The 17,875-nt window shown below is 24.9% G+C and overlaps 2 protein-coding genes across 2 annotated transcripts; both read right to left on the bottom strand.

Moving 5' to 3' along the window:
* Positions 1-6,239, bottom strand: LOC127279753 (hormone-sensitive lipase). Its single transcript, XM_051302281.1, has 10 exons — positions 5,608-6,239; positions 3,964-4,165; positions 3,447-3,660; positions 2,930-3,120; positions 1,814-2,096; positions 1,335-1,557; positions 1,072-1,256; positions 684-1,003; positions 453-578; positions 1-345 (listed from the first exon to the last, which is right to left on the bottom strand). The coding sequence occupies exons 1-10, from the start codon at positions 5,964-5,966 to the stop codon at positions 262-264; spliced, it is 2,187 nt and encodes a 728-aa protein (XP_051158238.1). The 5' UTR covers positions 5,967-6,239; the 3' UTR covers positions 1-261.
* Positions 6,240-6,883: 644 nt separating this feature from the next.
* On the bottom strand, positions 6,884-15,453 carry LOC127279758 (uncharacterized). Its single transcript, XM_051302294.1, has 4 exons — positions 14,307-15,453; positions 13,793-14,035; positions 7,668-7,832; positions 6,884-7,358 (listed from the first exon to the last, which is right to left on the bottom strand). Exons 1-4 carry the CDS (start codon positions 14,685-14,687, stop codon positions 6,933-6,935), a joined length of 1,215 nt encoding a protein of 404 aa, XP_051158251.1. The 5' UTR covers positions 14,688-15,453; the 3' UTR covers positions 6,884-6,932.
* Positions 15,454-17,875: the final 2,422 nt, after the last annotated feature.

Raw genomic sequence — 17,875 nt, 5'->3', positions numbered from 1 at the left:
TTGATTGGAGAAAAATTTGTAGATATTAAAATATTTACATCTGTTTTTTAGTACAAACTGTGAATAATGTTGTATAATATATTGGCGAAAAAATTGGACTCAAGTGCAATATTTTTTTTGTCTTTGCTTATGAAACAGCAGATAAAAATTAAAAACTCATTAGAAACATACGGACTTTCCTTTTTTGGATAAGAAATTGCACATTTATCAATTCAAGTGGATGGATTTGTCAATATAGAGAACTGTATATAATATATTTAATTAAGATCTTTCTTTAGCCATTTCAATCAATTCTTGTATTCGTTTTACACATAATTCTGAACCATCTGCTGCTTCTTTAGAGATCTGAAAAATAGTTTGTTTTTTTATTATTTGGAAATTAAAAACTAATAAAATTAATTTATTTAACATTTTTTTTAATTATTAAAATTAATAATATTATTACGAATTACCAAGCAAAAATTTAAAAATCCATGAGGTAGGCCGGGAAGTATATCGAGTGTAATCGAATTTCCAAGTTTTAGAAGTTTCTTGGCAAACATTACACAGTCGTCAAGGCAAGGATCAAATTCCACCGTCTTATACAAGAAAACAAAAAAATTATGGTACAATTTTTTTTTACATAATGTTCAATTTATATTAAAAATTATTCAAATATATACTTTAAAAAAAATATGTGTTACCAATATTTTAACAGGTGGAAATTGGCTGAGAATACTTTCAGAAGCGAGGTAAGGACTCAAGAGTGGATGACGAGGAACATTGAATACAAATTCATCGAGAGGACTTCTCTCGCCACTATTGTCCATTTTGTCATCGTCACTTTTTTTCGAACTCCAACCAAAAAGTGACCATGACTTTGAGCTTGTCGATCCTTCACTATCTTTTCCTTTATTTCCATTTAAAACGGGAAAAGACGAACGTAAATTAGAATTTTTATATAAATTCAAAAATTTTTGTATATACTCCTGAGACTTTGCTTTCTCTTCTGGAAGTTCTGATGCTAAAAGATTTATGAAAAAAATAATAGTAGCAAATAATTAAGAAATTGTTAAATAAAAAAAAACGAACCTTGTGCACCATCCACATCAGCTAAACTAACAGAATTCAAAGTTGAATCCGAAGGTAATGATGAAATTTTAGGCCCATCTTCATCGCCATTAGGACTTAGAGCCAAAGCAATTAAATCACTTTCACTAACTTCTGCAAATGATTCAGTATCAGATTTGGAACTTTCGTCGTTTTCGTCATTTTCCCTAAAAGAATAATTAAATACATTTATCATTATATTCTTGAGATGTAAAAATTGTTATTAATTTATTTTTTCTTCCTACATTTGAGATTTTTTTGTATTTCCTAAAGCGTAGGCTTTTAAACATCTCATCATAAAACCTAATGGTAACAATGGATCCGTAAGACAAAGTAAACGAGCTGGTGATGGAATAAATTCCACCCAAACAGGCACATAGGCCATAAATATTCCATCGGGTCTTCGAATATTCAATTCAAAACATCTGAGAGTTGTTCCTAAAATTAAATTAGCACCAGCCGAATCCCCTGAAAATATTCATAATTTTTTTAATCAGGGAAAACTTTTTAAAAATCATAAACAAATAATACTTTTTAAATAAATTGTTTTTAAAATTAATGTTCTTTAAGAAAATAATTTTTATCTAAAAAAATGTTATGAAAATATAAAAAAAAAATGTTTCTTTATTTTTCAAATAGAAAAACACATTTTATTGTGAAGTTAATTCTTAATCCGATTAATATATTTTAAAAATATTCACGAATTAATATTGACAGTAATTACCTATGAAAATAATTTTTTGAGCTGTGCTGCCCAGTAAAGTACTTGAGTGATTTAATACCCAGGCGTAAGTGTAGAGAATTTCCTCTAGAGCACGAGGAAATGGAGCCTCGGGCGCTAAACTATAATCGATACTCAAAATTGGCACGTCTAAACTCACAGCCCAACCGCGTAAATAAACTTCATGTGATTTGGAACTTTGCGCAACAAATCCACCACCATGACAATGTATCACAAGAACATCAGATTGATTTTCTAATCGACCTCCCACACTTCCTGATCCTACCTGAAAATTAAATAATAATTAATTCACATTTTTAGTTTATCTGATAAAAATCATGATTTTTTTTTTAAATCAAAAAAATCTGATTTAAATCAAATTTCTGTATCTTTACGTCACATTTTCCAAAGGTTCATTTCTAAACTATTTATTTTTTAATAAATATTTAAAAGATAAATTTAACAATAAAAACATCAAAGAAATATAAATAAATAAATATCATAAATTTGATCCAGAAATACCTGAAATTTTTTTCCTTATCAAAGAAATATTTATATTTTTATCAAAGAAAATAACATTTTTGAATTAAAATCTGAAATTGTCCAACAATTCGTGTTTTTCAAAATTGTTGATTTCTAAAAAGTCAATAATTTTGTAATATTATACCTTAAAAAGTTTGAATCCCTAGAATTTTGTTTAGAAAATATTTGAACTGATATGAAAATTTTGAACAAAAATTATCCAAAATGAAATTTTTTAAATAAATGTTTTGCTTTTGTCAACTTTAATAACTTTGTAATGTAATGCAATAAAAGTAGAATTGCTCAAGTAAATCAAACGTTACGTTTTAAAATATTTTTTTAAACTAATTATAATAGTTTTGATGTAATATAAAGATTTTTAAACAAATATTTTCAGGATTACCACAGGTCAAGGAAATCAGGAATTTTTATTAAAAGCATTGAAAAAATATCAAAGAGATGAATTAGTTAAAAAAAAAAAAATTCGACTTTTGGAAAAAAAAATTTTGTCAAGTTTAGGGAGAAAGACAAAATTTTATTTGAAAATTTTAGAATGCTTTTTATAAATATTTTTGGGAAAAGAAATACCACACATACCATTCCTATTCTTCGCTTAGCACTCATTAATCTGACATGTATCGGTTTCTTTCCAATATGACTCGTAGGTATTGGAATAGAAACTGGATTATTTTCCAGTGTAACAAGATTCATTTCTTCAGGTGGTATGGAAATAATTTGATTGATGGCTAATGTTGGCATCACAATTGATGGATAAATCTGTGCTATACCTATATTAAACAAAAGTCACAAAAATTAGAAATTTCTAATAACAATGATGAATGTTGGACTTTTAAAAAATTAATTATTATTTAACAAAAAATACAAAAAGATTTATTTCAATTAAAATTTTAAGAAAAGATAAATTTTTACGCCAGTCGATTCCTGAAAACTTTAATAAAATAAAGGATGTTGAAATTTGAATTATAAAATGTTTGAAAATGTGAAAGATGTGAAACAAATTTTAGTGTGAACACCTATAGGTTAAAGTTAAGAAACATTGTGATATAGATATATTTAATTAATTTATTAATAAGCATGTAAATAAAAATTTTACCCGATTCGTTGAGCAACCAAAATGCTTTGCAGAAAGAAATATCTGCATTTTGAGATATGTTAACTAGACAACGAGCTTTTGCTTCAGGATCAGATACATATTTTAAAGAATTGCCCCATCTTTCCAATACGTTTCCTTTTGGGAAAAATGATTCACTAAATGCAGCCATACAAATCGATATTGTTCTCAATATTACTTGCATACTACTGCAAAACTGAAAAAAAGATTTACATTTATTTTATCACTAATCTTCAATATTAATTATTAAAATAATTAAATATAATGACGATTTCACGTCAAATTTATAGTCGACCTTTTAAAGTCGGCTAAATTATATATTTTTTCCTCGAATTTTAAAGTTATAGAAATTTTTAATTCTGAACTGTAAAAGTATTGAATTTAACCATTTTTGACAAGAAAAAAAAGTTTCAGTTTTTCTTCAAAAAAAGGACCACTCAAAAGTTTTTTGTAAAATCTTAATATTTCCAAATACATAGGTATTAAAAGAAATATATACCTGAAATCCTATACATCTGCCGTAAAAACAATACTGATTGACAGCTTCAGCTTGATTTAAAAGTTCTTGAGGACCATGATCTTCTGAAGCAAATAGAGAAGGTTCTTTGTTTTCATCTGCTATACTCCAGGAGTAAAGAGTTTGTAGATGTTGTAATAAAGTGAACAATGAGGCCAAAAGTTGCGAACAAGTCTCAATTTCTCTGTAAATAAAATTTTCTATTTAATTATTTTAAGTAACGATAATAAAATTAATTTCTGAATTTTTTAAATAAATTTTTGATAATTTAAATAAATTCTAGAACATATTCTAATTTCCCTATTTTTACCAATAAAAAATATTACAATTTTTACAAAAAAAAGTATCATTATATGTGGCTCTAATTTTTTTCCACAAAGTTATTAAATCAATAAAAATTCATTTGAGCAGTTTTACTATTATTAAAAAGTTATTAAAGTTCCAAAGACCGTACATCTTTGAAAAAAATGTCTCTTTGGATTCTTTTAGTTCAAAGTTTTTATTTTGTTCTTTTTAGAAATCAACAATTTTGAAAAACACGAATTGTTGGAAAATTTCAGATTTTAATTCAAAAATTTTATTTTCATTGATAAAAATATAAATATTTCTTTGATGTTTTTATTGTTAAATTTATCTTTTAAATATTTATTAAAAAATAAATAATTTAGAAATTAACTTTTGAAAAATGTGACGTAAGTATAAAGAAATTTCATTTAAATAAAAAACATCAGATTTAAATCGAAAAAATCGAATTTTAAAAAAAAATTTCAAAAATCGATCACTTTGGTTTTGAAAAAAGGCACTTCTTAGACTTATGTAATTTTAATTTTTTAGATGCTTCCGTTATAGTTACGTAATTTTTTACAGTATATATTTAAAATATTAAAGAAAAATCTAACAAATTTCATATATATAATTTTTTTATCTGTAAGTAGGACGGAGAAAAATTAATTTCAAAAGTACTTTGCTTCTGGCGACGATAAATTTAAAAAAATCGTAACTTCCATAATTTTTATTGAATGAGGAGTAAATTTTATAAAAGTGATAAATCCATATTTTGTTATTTAAAAAAATTTAAATAAATTACATTTTTCACATAATAACTTAAGTTAATTTTAAGAAATAAAATTTGTAATAAATTATTTATATAATTTTTTTTTAAATTTAATACATTTTGTATTTAATAAATTAAAGTCTATCATAATTGAAGAAATATTAAGATTTTAGTTATTTCTTCTATTAAAAGAAATTAAAATTATAAATCATCTTGGTTAAACCCAGATGTTTTTAAATTGAAATTTCTTTGTTAGAAGTTTTTATTTCTTCAATTCAACAGTGACAGATCGATTAATAAAGTCTTTAATACGTTATAAGTCTGCGTTTATCTCCACTTTTTTGAAAATTGGATTTATCGACTTTTGAAAATTTGCTCTTCAAATAAAAATATAGAAAAATACGTATTTTCTTATTTTTAATAAAGATTTAGAAAAAAAATATCCCAGTTAAAAAAAAGACATTTCTTATGAAATTTCCCCATATGTATATATTTTTAAATAATCAATAATATTATTTATTTGATTTAAATGTTTTTTAGATTTATATTTAAAAAAACTCGAATAAACTTACTTAGTATGAAAAGTTTTGGAGAAAAATAAAAAATCCTTCTGACGATACATTCGACGAGAAACATTGCAAGTGTATAAAATGCATTTGTCAACTAAAATTAAAAAACTTCTATATCCATTTCCAGGTGTTTTTGAATCAAAATCAAATTGCGGTGCTATTTTAGCAATTTCTTTATAAATAGGATACAATTGTCCCAAGTAATCTAAACACGCAATTAATGCACCCTTTATCCTTATACTGCTGTCATCTTGTCCTGCAGCAAAATATGAAACATTTGCCTGACATATCTCTCTTAAAGCAGCCCATTGCGGAGGTTCAATATCCTCAAAGGGCCTCTCAAAATCATCGTCTGAAGACATTTGAAATTTTCACCCAATAATAATACAATTTCGTTGAAAATAAACAATTTTTCTCTTTCTTTTTTTGTACACTACAAATTTTTGGCAGTGTTGTCAAAATATTAAATAACTTGCAGTTTCATTAAATTTCCAAAACATTCCTTGAAATTTATATTTTTCTTGCATTAATTAAATATTCTTTTCTTTTACTTTCCTGATAACCATTTTTCTATTGAGAGCCCTTGAAGTTCATGTTTTCTTTGCAAGTGAGGTTAAGTTTGAAATATTGCCGTAATTTTTTTTTTTTTTAGTGAAATTATATCTGAATACAAATTAGCAATGATTTTCTTGAATTATTAAATACGTAAGATGATTAAGCAATATTTTCATGACGTACATTTTAATTTTGAATACATTTGTAAGTAAAATAAGATTATAAATACATATTGCACTTTTCAATTTTTATATATATATATATACACCAAACTGTCAGTGTCAAGGACACTGATTATTTGTTTTTATTTCACAAGCATGTTATGTTGCACATTTTTTTTATTTTAATAACTATACACTGCACCATTGTTGACGTTAAAATTATTTATCAAAGAAATAATTAATTTCAAATGCCCTCTTTGTTAGTTGGAGGATGACATCGAACAGCTGTTCTGAAAGACGAATCGACCCAAGTCGCACCCACGCGCAATGTGAGGAGTGTGTTTTTGACAGCTACTTAAAATTTACTTTTTTTTATTGTCAGTAAAAATAAGTGGCAATAGTAATTAATTCTTAAATTAAATTGCAGTATTTTAAATAAAATATAAGTTATATTATTAGTCCAACCGGTTTTTATATTTGTGTCTATTAAAAGAAGCCCCTGTAGAAGGGCTTTTCGAAAAGCTTCAATTGATAACGGGTAGTATTATTTCAAATAACAAGAAAATTTTTCAAACTATTTTTATTTACTTTTATGATATATAATTTTTTTTGTTATATATAATTTTTATCGACCATATCTTTAAAAATTCCTTTCAACATACTCGCGTACAATTTGTTGGTTTCCAATCTTTCGAATAAATCATTTAAACAATTTTCAACATGTACAGAAATAATTGGTTCTGTTTTCTCTTTTAAAAAGCCATGAAGAGCAAAAAGTGCCAAACATGCGCCATAATTTCCAAAAGATTGTAATTGTTTCATAAATATTTCATATGGAAAAAGTTGATTTGCATTGAGATGAAATTTATTTAAAAATTCTGAAAATGACTTGTAATATTCTTTTAATAATTCATCATAATAAATTTGGCGCATTTCATAGGTGCAACAAATAAAAAGCATATAAACAATATCCAAAATTGGCGATGCATAACGATACATTTGAAAATCCAAAAAACAAAAGTCTTCTGGTTCAGAATTCTGTAATATTAATTAATTTCAATAATTTTTTGCAAAATAAATTTAAATAATATGTGCCATATTCTAGAAGTTGTTTTTATCAGATGTCATAGCTGCGCGCGACGTTTCTTATTTTCTAGCCAATGATACCAATTTAATACGTGAACTAAATATGGTAATCATAACCTCACTTTTTAGAATTACGTTGGTGTCATTGACTGGAAAATAAGAAACTTCGCGCGCAGCCATAACACCTGATTTAAATAGAATAACAAAAAACAATATATAAAATTTTTAATTGGGACATATGAAAAAATAGTCGATACTTGCCTCGTTATATTTGAATAACATATTATTCGTCCAAAAGTCACCGTGAGTTATTGTTGCAAATGGTTCTGCGTTACTTCCATTTGTATCATATAAACAATATTTGAATACATTGTTTCTAAACTTATTAATTTTTTCAACATAATACGTTCCTTCATTTTCTATGGCCTGTATTTCGAAATAAAATTAGTTATTAAAATAACGATTTTTCAACAGAACATGACCCTGTTGAAAATTCCGACCTCGTTTACGACGTCGTATTCTAAGTAGTTTGCGACGTAGTAAACGACGTAGTAAACGAAGTAGTAAACGACGTCGTAAATGAAAGCGGAATTTGGGATAGCAAACTACGTCGTTTACTACGTCGTTTACTACGTCGTTTACGATGTCGTTTACTACGTCGTTTACTACGTCGTTTACGATGTTGCAAAAATTATTTTAATATTATTTATTTAGTAATTTAGTAAGTCCAATATCCAATATTAAAAATTTTAATAATAATTTAAAAAATCAATAATTTAAAAAAAAATTTATTTTTATTATTTTTTTATAGTTATTATTATTATTTTATTTTTAATATTTAAATTAAAATAAAAAAATGGTCATCAAAATATTAGTGAAACCATTTCTTCCAAAAAAGAATTTGTCTCAAATCCAATAAAGGAGAGACATCGGGCAGAAAAAAATTTCGACAAAAAAAAAATTTTCGATCACTGCTTATATACCAATCTAAAGGCACCTCAACTGCGAGAAACAGTTATGATGTTCGCCCTCCCTGTGGCGTTGAGCGAACTTAAGTCCAGAGCTGAGCCATCAGCGCAGCGCGGAAACATTTGAAAAATTTGATTTTATTAGATATTTTATTTTATTTTAAATATGACAAATAATTAACTTAATAAATAATTAATGTCATAAATAATTATTAATAACATAATGTCATACTTAATAATTCGTTAATTAATTATTTTTAACGAAAATTTGACAAAAACAAAATTTGTTGGCCAAAAAAAATATTACCATTAAAAAATAATTTTTTTGTTAAAATTTCGTAGTAAAAAAAATTTTTTCAAGACAATTATTTGTGACCTAAAAAAATATCACGATGAGAATATAATTAACAAAAAAAATTACTCGTAGCACAGAAAAAATTTCACCATGAGAAAATAATTTTTTTTAAATTTTATTTGTAAAAAATTTATTGGTAGCTCAAAAAAAATATCACGATGAGAAAATAATTTTTTGTCAAATTTTCTCTGTAAATAAATTAATTAACTAAATAACGTACCGTAAAACGGGGTTATTTCGCTCATTGCGGGTAAATTCGCTCACCCACTTTTATGCTTTATTTCAGCTTTAAAATAAAGTTTAATACCTTTATTAGCAGGTAAAAATGTTAAATTTGTTAATAGAAATACTAAATTTTAGTTTTTAATCAAATTTAAAGAAAAAAAATGGGTGAGCGACTTTACCCGCACTGAGCGAAATAACCCTGTTTTACGGTAATTATTATAGTTACTTAATTTTTTACTACGAAAATGTAACAAAAAAATATTTGTAGAACAAAAATAATATCAAGATGAGAAATTTAATTATCTTTAAATTTTCTCTGTAAAAAAAATATTTTGTGGCCTAAAAAAATTATATCACGATAAGAAAATAACTTTTTTGTCAAATTTTCTCTTAAAAACAATTAATTCACTAAATACCGTAATAAATCGTTGATTTTTTTTACTACGAAAATTTACCAAAAATTTATTCGTAGCACAAAAGAATATCACAATGATAAAATAATAATTTTTTTTCAAATTTTCTTTGAAAAAAAAAATTCGTGTTTTTAAAAAAAATCACGATGAAAAATAATTTTGTTGTAAAAATTTCTCTGTAAAAAGATTTAACAAAACAATTATACGTAGCACAAAAAAATATTACGATGAGAAATTTACTTATTTTAAAATTTTCTCAATAAAAAAATTATTTGTGGCCCAAATAAAATATCACGATGAGAAAATAATTTTATTTGTCAAAATTTCTCTGTAAAAAAAATTAATTAAATAATTATATAATAATAAAATGTTTGGTCTGTCTTTCTGTCCTAACTTGAAGTTGGCCTTTTCTGATTTCACGTATTTTTTTGAATATAGTAATCTTATGACGTGTCAAATTTTGACAATTCTTTTTCTCATTTTTGCCAAAATTGTATAATTGTGTTTCCAAATTTCTTTAAAATAAAATAATAAAATAAGTTTCTTTAAAATTCCAAATTCGAAAATTCAATTCACGAAGCTGAAGTACACAACGTTTACCAACGAAAATTTTTTTAAAGTTGTATATTGATTCAAAAATTGTATACAAATACAAAAAATTTATAATGAGAAAAAAGATGCGCCAGGAAATTTCGTACAAGATAGTAATTTGAAAAAAATTTATTTTTAAGGTACCAGGGGCCAACGATTACCTATTAAATATTAATTATAAAAACACAGGCCTCGAATCAACTTAAAGACACAAAACAGTCGTTTTAGTCGATTTATATTCCAAAAAAAAGTGGATTTGTTTTTCATTTTAACAAAAATATTTTACAGATTTTTAAATAAAAATTTTTTTTTAATAATAATCCTTTTCGAAGGGTTAAAGTTGAAATTTTTAGAAATAATTAAATTTCAAAAGATATAGTTAATTTTCAAACAATTATTAAATTTTACAGATCTAAAAATAATTTATCAAACAATTTTTGGAAAACATTTTTTAAATTTAATTGAATTTTCAAAGATTTAAAATTGAGATTTTTGAAATTAATTGAAACTTTAAGTGTTTTGTAATTAAAATTTTAGATGATTTCACTAAAAATTTATTAGAAAATGCGGACAAAATACAATAATTTGAAAATCATTTTTAATTGAAAAATGGTTTCACATAGTTGAATTTTCAAAGAATATTATTAAAATAGTTAAAAATAATTGAATTTCCTTAGAGTTATAATTGAAATTATTAAATTTCAAAAAAAAAAAATTTCGATGGAAAATTTTAGAAATTTTAGATGCTTTTAAATTCAAATTATTGAAAATTCAATTAATTTTGAATTAAAATTTTTGAGAATAATGAAATTTAATTTTGATTTTAAATTTGGAAAATAATTGTACTTCAGTTCATTTTGAATTAAAAATTTTGGGAAATACTTGAATTTTACTTGAAATTTTTTATAATAATTTAATTTAAGTTCATTTTTGATTGAAAATTTGGATAATTAATTTTGAATAGAAATTTTAGAAAATAATTGAATTTTATTTCATTTTAAATTGAAAACTTGGTAAATAATTAAATTTTAAATTGAAAATTTTGGATAATTATTGAATTTTAATTGATTTTGAATTAAAATTTCGGGTAATAATTGAATTTTAGTTTATCTTGAATTGAAATTTTTAAAAAATAATTCAATTTTATTGTGATATTTTTTTTTAAATTATAAACAATTGTTAAATTTCATAAAAATTTTAATTGAAAAATAATTTTGATATAATTGAATTTGTAATGTATTTCATTAAAATTATTAAAAATAATTAATTTAGTGAAGAATCATTTTAGTTCAAAATTTGTTAAATAATTGAATTGAAGAAGATCTGAAGAAGATCTACATTTTATACCAAAAAAATGTATTTTATTTACATTTTCTTTTCAAATGTAAAAAACAAGTCGCATTTTATTAAAATAAGTTGATAAAAGTCGTATTTTTGAAAAAAGTCGGAAAAAGTCGTATAATCCGAGGCCTGTAAACATATAATTTTCATTATTATCATTTAATATGTTATAATATTCTAATAAATTAAATTATTATTAATAATATTAATCTTTAATTTCTTTATAACAAATAATTAAATCCTCAATTTGGCGCGCTTGCGCGCGTTTAATTTTGCTAGTTAGCTTAATAATAAATTAATTAATTTTTTTATTACGAAAATTTAACCTGGTAATAAATGTATTAAACTTTATTTTAAAGCTGAAATAAAGCATAAAAGTGGGTGAGCGAATTTACCCGCAATGAGCGAAATAACCCCGTTTTACGGTACGTTATTTAGTTAATTAATTTATTTACAGAGAAAATTTGACAAAAAATTATTTTCTCATCGTGATATTTTTTTTGAGCTACCAATAAATTTTTTACAAATAAAATTTAAAAAAAATTATTTTCTCATGGTGAAATTTTTTCTGTGCTACGAGTAATTTTTTTTGTTAATTATATTCTCATCGTGATATTTTTTTAGGTCACAAATAATTGTCTTGAAAAAATTTTTTTTACTACGAAATTTTAACAAAAAAATTATTTTTTAATGGTAATATTTTTTTTGGCCAACAAATTTTGTTTTTGTCAAATTTTCGTTAAAAATAATTAATTAACGAATTATTAAGTATGACATTATGTTATTAATAATTATTTATGACATTAATTATTTATTAAGTTAATTATTTGTCATATTTAAAATAAAATAAAATATCTAATAAAATCAAATTTTTCAAATGTTTCCGCGCTGCGCTGATGGCTCAGCTCTGGACTTAAGTTCGCTCAACGCCACAGGGAGGGCGAACATCATAACTGTTTCTCGCAGTTGAGGTGCCTTTAGATTGGTATATAAGCAGTGATCGAAAATTTTTTTTTTGTCGAAATTTTTTTCTGCCCGATGTCTCTCCTTTATTGGATTTGAGACAAATTCTTTTTTGGAAGAAATGGTTTCACTAATATTTTGATGACCATTTTTTTATTTTAATTTAAATATTAAAAATAAAATAATAATAATAACTATAAAAAAATAATAAAAATAAATTTTTTTTTAAATTATTGATTTTTTAAATTATTATTAAAATTTTTAATATTGGATATTGGACTTACTAAATTACTAAATAAATAATATTAAAATAATTTTTGCAACATCGTAAACGACGTAGTAAACGACGTAGTAAACGACATCGTAAACGACGTAGTAAACGACGTAGTTTGCTATCCCAAATTCCGCTTTCATTTACGACGTCGTTTACTACTTCGTTTACTACGTCGTTTACTACGTCGCAAACTACTTAGAATACGACGTCGTAAACGAGGTCGGAATTTTCAACAGGGGAAAAATTAAATTATTTGAATTTTAAATAAATATTAAAAACTGAATATATGAATATTGTGCCGTGCGAAACTGAAATGTCATAAATTGTTTTTTTATTTAGGTTATGTTGACCATTATAACCTAAAAGTAAAAAAAAAGAAGTTACGGTATTTCAGTTTTGCACGCGGAAGATTCAACCTACTAACATAACCTCAACTATTTCTTCAAAAATTTAGTAAAATTATTTTTAATTTTATGCCCAAGTAGCACGATATATCAACCAGATGTCACGGTGATATCACCGGGGAATGTCACCGTGACATCAGGAAAATGTCAAAATGTCCGCCTTACGGTGATATCACACGGTGACATCGAGGTGATATCATGGTGACATCAAGGTGATATCACAGTCATATCACGGTGATATCATGGTGATATCACCGTGATATCATGTTGATATTTTACAGGGACTTAAAATTTTTAATAATTTAGAAAATAATAATAAATAAAAAAAATAATAAAAATAATAAAAAAAATAGTAAAAAATAATAATTTTTAAAAAATTTTAAATCCCTGTAAAATATCAACATGATATCACGGTGATATCAGCATGATATCACCGTGATATGACTGTGATATCACCTTGATGTCACCATGATATCACCACGATGTCACCGTGTGATATCACCGTAAGGCGGACATTTTGACATTTTCCTGATGTCACGGTGACATTCCCCGGTGATATCACCGTAACATCTGGTTGATATATCGTGCTACTTGGGTGTATAGTTTTATATAAAACAATTTTTAGTTTGAGGAATTATTTTGAATTAAAATTTACCCGCCAAAATTTGTATTACCAACAGAATACTGATGAATTTTGACATGTAATTTCCCGAATTTTTAAATTTGCATTTATCAGTTTCTTTTTTTTTTTAGTAAATAGTTACTTCCAGAAATGCGAAAGATAATAATTTTGCATTTTTTTTTGTAAAATGCATTCTGAAATTTAGCCTTGGGTTGAAAAATTTCACAAACCTTTATTGCAACATCGCAAAGCTTTCCATATTGTTTCGTGTAATCGTCGCTTTCAAAAAAAGCAGGTTCTTTAATTGTTTTTATAGTTTTTTCAAATAATTCCGGTTTTTTGACGCGTAAAATAAAACCATATGCATGAAATTGTGCAAGATGTTTTAGTGCCATTACTGCATGTGAATAATCAAGGAGCTTTGATTTTTTTGCCCTCAATCCACGATAAGATACGTCTTCAAGTATTAGCACCTAGAATAATTAATTTATATAACACAAATTTTTAATTATTAATTTATATTTATTATTAATATTAAATTAATATTTGCTTTTTGTTATAACTGTTTTTTAATTAATTTTTTAATGAAAAATTAATTAATTATTTGTTTCTTATTATTCATAATCATTAATAATTTGTTAACAATTAAATATTTTTGAAAACTTTCCAAATACAACAAAATATTTATAGAAAGCAATTTTCAATTATACTTTAAAAAGAAATGCGTATAAAAAATGTTGTTACCTCATCACCTTTAGTTTTACAGCTCCCATAATAAATAGGAATATCATTAATTTTCACATTCGTATCATATTCACTTAATAATTTCTCCAATATTGGAATATTTTCTTCATAAAAAGAAATTTCATGAAGATAGAAATTTCTTATTTTAAATTCATTAAAAATAATCGTTTCTCCTTGTGGAAAACACTTAATTATCAAATTATAACTCACACTTTTATTTTCATCAATTTTTTCTCCCTTCAATTGAACTCGATAAATATTTGCCAAAAAATTATCTACTTCCACATTGCCATTGGAAATTTTGATTTTTACATTCGACAATTTTTGCTTTTCCACAAAATGATTAATATGTACTTGAAGAAATTTAAAATTAGAAGACATTTTTAAGAAAATAATATAATTTTTTTTAAATTAATTAATAAACTATTTATATATTTTTAATTAATAACTTTCTCAAAACAAACCAAATTAATTAGATTTAAAGTTTATTAGTAGAAAATTTTATGATAAACGTATGTAAGCGTTGAAACAGAATTGTCTCAATGAATTGAATCAATTAATAATCTTATTACAACTGCGAAAGTGATAAAATGTGTCACAGAATAAAATGTCAACATGTAGACTGTTCACTTTAAGTTGAGATAAATTCTGATCAATTTAATTGCGCTGAGATAAATTCTTAATACATTGAGTTTTGCGGAGAAGTATACAAATAGCAAAAATGTGAACAGTGAATTTTTTGAAAAATCATAACTATTGTATAAAGGGATGGAAAAAATTTCGACCTATAAGTTTTCTAAAGGTTTTTACCTGCTTTTTCGAATGGTGGAATATCTTTTTTTCATAAAATTCAAAATTTACTCGCGTTGTTTTTGACAATCAATAACATTTTTTATTTTCTTTTTAAAAAAGGATCATTTTTTTCTTCTTTTTTACCCTATAAAATGAAGCTTAAAATGAATAGTTTTAATAAAGTGATTAAAAAAAATATCGTTTTTTGTTTTCGAGAAAATTTTGTTAATAAAAAATGAAATATTTTACAAACTTAGTTACCGTTATTCAGAACTTACCAATTCAGCATCCAACGAGCCCTATATAAAGTATTTTGGATTGGTAAATTTAAAAATGAATAAAAATCAGCATTTACTAATAACAATTAAATGTATAATATTTTAACATCTCATATTTTCATGTCAATGTTAAAATGTGTGTAAAAAATAAAAAAAAATGTTGAACTTTACACATGCTAAAGTATCTGTGAAAGCTGTTTTATATGTATATAGTTTATATTTACAAATAATTATTTCTTCAAACTGTACCTTTTCTTTGTAATGAAGGAAATAGTAAAAATTATCAGGCTCATAAATTTTCCATAAAAATTATTAGTTGAAATTTTCATTTTAAAAAATTTTATTATAGATATAATATAATTTTTTAGAGGAATTTTCATTTTTCGAATTAGCATTTGACAAAATTTCTTTTGAAACAAATTTTTCCAAAAAAATTTTTAGTTACCTAATTTTTATTTGAAAGATTTTTAATTTTACGCATTTTCTCTGTACCAACTTTTTATTTTAAAGGTTTTAATTCAACCGAATTTTCATTTAGTAGAATTCTCATTCAATAGAATTTTAAGTGATTTGAATTTTTAAATACCAAAATTTTCAATTCTCCAAATCTTTATTTGTCCGAATTTTCATTTGCATAAATTGTTATTTGATAAACGCTGAATTTCAATTTTTTCGAAATTGTAAATGTCCGACAAAAAAAAAATTAACAGAAATATTTTGGAGCGAATTTTAATTAAAACTTTCTAAATAAAAAGTTGGTACAGAGGAAATCCGTAAAATATAAAAATGCTTTCAAATAAAAATTTCATTAAGTAAAAATTCGTTTAAAAAGAAATTCTGTCAAATGCGAATTCAAATAATGAAAATTCGTCTATAAAAAATATAAATATATTTAATAAAATTATTAAAAATTAAAAATGAAAATTTTAACTAATGATTTTTATGAGAAGTTCAAGCGTCCCTTTTCTCGTGGAGCTTCACATAATTATGTAATTTTTTCAAAATAAATTTTTTTGACAAATATTAATATTCTATCACATGGCAGTGATTCTTTGTACTATTTTTGAGTTGTCCACAAAATTTTATCTCAATCTATCAAGTATTTTACGACAAAATCTTTACGGAAAACATTTAAATGTGAAATAACAACAATCACACAACCTTAACTAAGCCTAAGTGGCCTAACGGAACTGTTTTTGGAGTCTGAACAGAACGTACACTGAGAAAAATGTTTACTCAGAGCAACCAAAATTTGGTTGGGACCAAATTATTTTGTTGTCGAAACCAACTCTTGGTTGGAATTTAAAAATGTTCAACCGAATAATTTTGTTGGCCTAACCAAATGTTTGGTTGAGATAACTCTACGACTTTGTTTCAGCCAACCAAAATTTGGTTACAAGAACCAAAATTGCCTAACCAAACAATTTTGTTGCAAAGACTAAATTTTTTTTCTCAGTGTAAACAATGGGTGTTTTCATGGTGTCCACGGATCATGATCCGGATCACCCAGTCGTGCTCAATATTCTATGTTTTTTTTCATAATTTTTTTTAGTTCATTATCACACTTCAAAACTATTGATCACCTTTGTGTGATCCGAATCATGATCCGTAGGCGCCGAAAACACCTATAGGTATTACCGTCAACGAAAAAATCGTGTTTATGAATTTTCTGCGCAAACTCGAGTATATGTAACTGTTTAAGGTCATGTAATTGTTGAGATTTCATATGTAAATACAGGTTTTCTCACAAATTACTTGACAGATTGAGCTAAAATTTTGTGGAAAATTCAAAAATAGAACTAGAAATGTATACATTTCTTAAATTGACAGCATGTGGGAAACTCCCACGTGACCTAGTATGGGAAAATGTGTTTTGGTAGTATACATTTCTCTCTAAAATGAGAAATGATTTTTGTCTAAAATTTTGAAGGATGATAGATTAGGGTACAAGGAATCTCTCTGTTCTCCGAAAAATACATAATTTTGCGTTAAGTTATTAAAAATTAAGTTTAAAAAGTGTGATTTTTAAACGAAAATGAAAAGAAACATGGCGGCGCATACACGTCTCATGCATAAATTCCTTGAATTTTAAAACTGAATTTTGTATAGGTATCAATGTCTTTTATTTAGTCTAATAAATTTCCGATTTCAAACTGTGGTTTGAGACAAAAAAAGCTTAATTAGTTTCCCTGAAAAGCTTGTTTAAAAATAAAAAATTTAAGAAATAATTTGGTCCTCAAAGGTTTAAGGCCAGGTCCAAGTCAAGTCAGCTGTTCCTTTGAAGTTTCAATGGAACAGCTGACATGGCTTGGACCTGGCCTTAAGAGTGTCGAACGGTTTCTGAAATTCTTTGGCATTTAATTATCGGCACTTATAAAATATTACACATTATAAAATCGGCACTGGACGTCAAAATGATAAACATTGATTTGAAAATATTTTTTTTGTCCTACCTGCCCGAAAAGTATGTCATTTCGGGCACTTAAAGCGGGCCCAAAG

This window comes from Leptopilina boulardi, unplaced genomic scaffold (genome assembly GCF_019393585.1).
Source record: "Leptopilina boulardi isolate dan_hultmark-lab unplaced genomic scaffold, ZJU_Lbou_2.1 LbouV2_223, whole genome shotgun sequence".
Lineage (NCBI taxonomy): Eukaryota > Metazoa > Arthropoda > Insecta > Hymenoptera > Figitidae > Leptopilina > Leptopilina boulardi.
Note: the sequence above shows the minus strand (reverse complement) of the source record. Positions and strands in the feature narration are given on the sequence as shown.

Excerpts from the sequence above, each read along its gene's own strand:
- LOC127279758 (XM_051302294.1), bottom strand. The coding sequence starts at position 14,687 with ATGTCTTCTAATTTTAAATTTCTTCAAGTACATATTAATCATTTTGTG. Across the intron at positions 14,036-14,306 it reads GTAAAACTAAAGGTGATGAG|GTGCTAATACTTGAAGACGT; the intron begins GTAACAACATTT and ends TAATTATTCTAG. Across the intron at positions 7,359-7,667 it reads TGTTATTCAAATATAACGAG|AATTCTGAACCAGAAGACTT; the intron begins GCAAGTATCGAC and ends TTAATATTACAG.
- LOC127279753 (XM_051302281.1), bottom strand. The coding sequence starts at position 5,966 with ATGTCTTCAGACGATGATTTTGAGAGGCCCTTTGAGGATATTGAACCT. Across the intron at positions 4,166-5,607 it reads TCCAAAACTTTTCATACTAA|AGAAATTGAGACTTGTTCGC; the intron begins GTAAGTTTATTC and ends TTTTATTTACAG. Across the intron at positions 3,121-3,446 it reads TTGGTTGCTCAACGAATCGG|GTATAGCACAGATTTATCCA; the intron begins GTAAAATTTTTA and ends TGTTTAATATAG.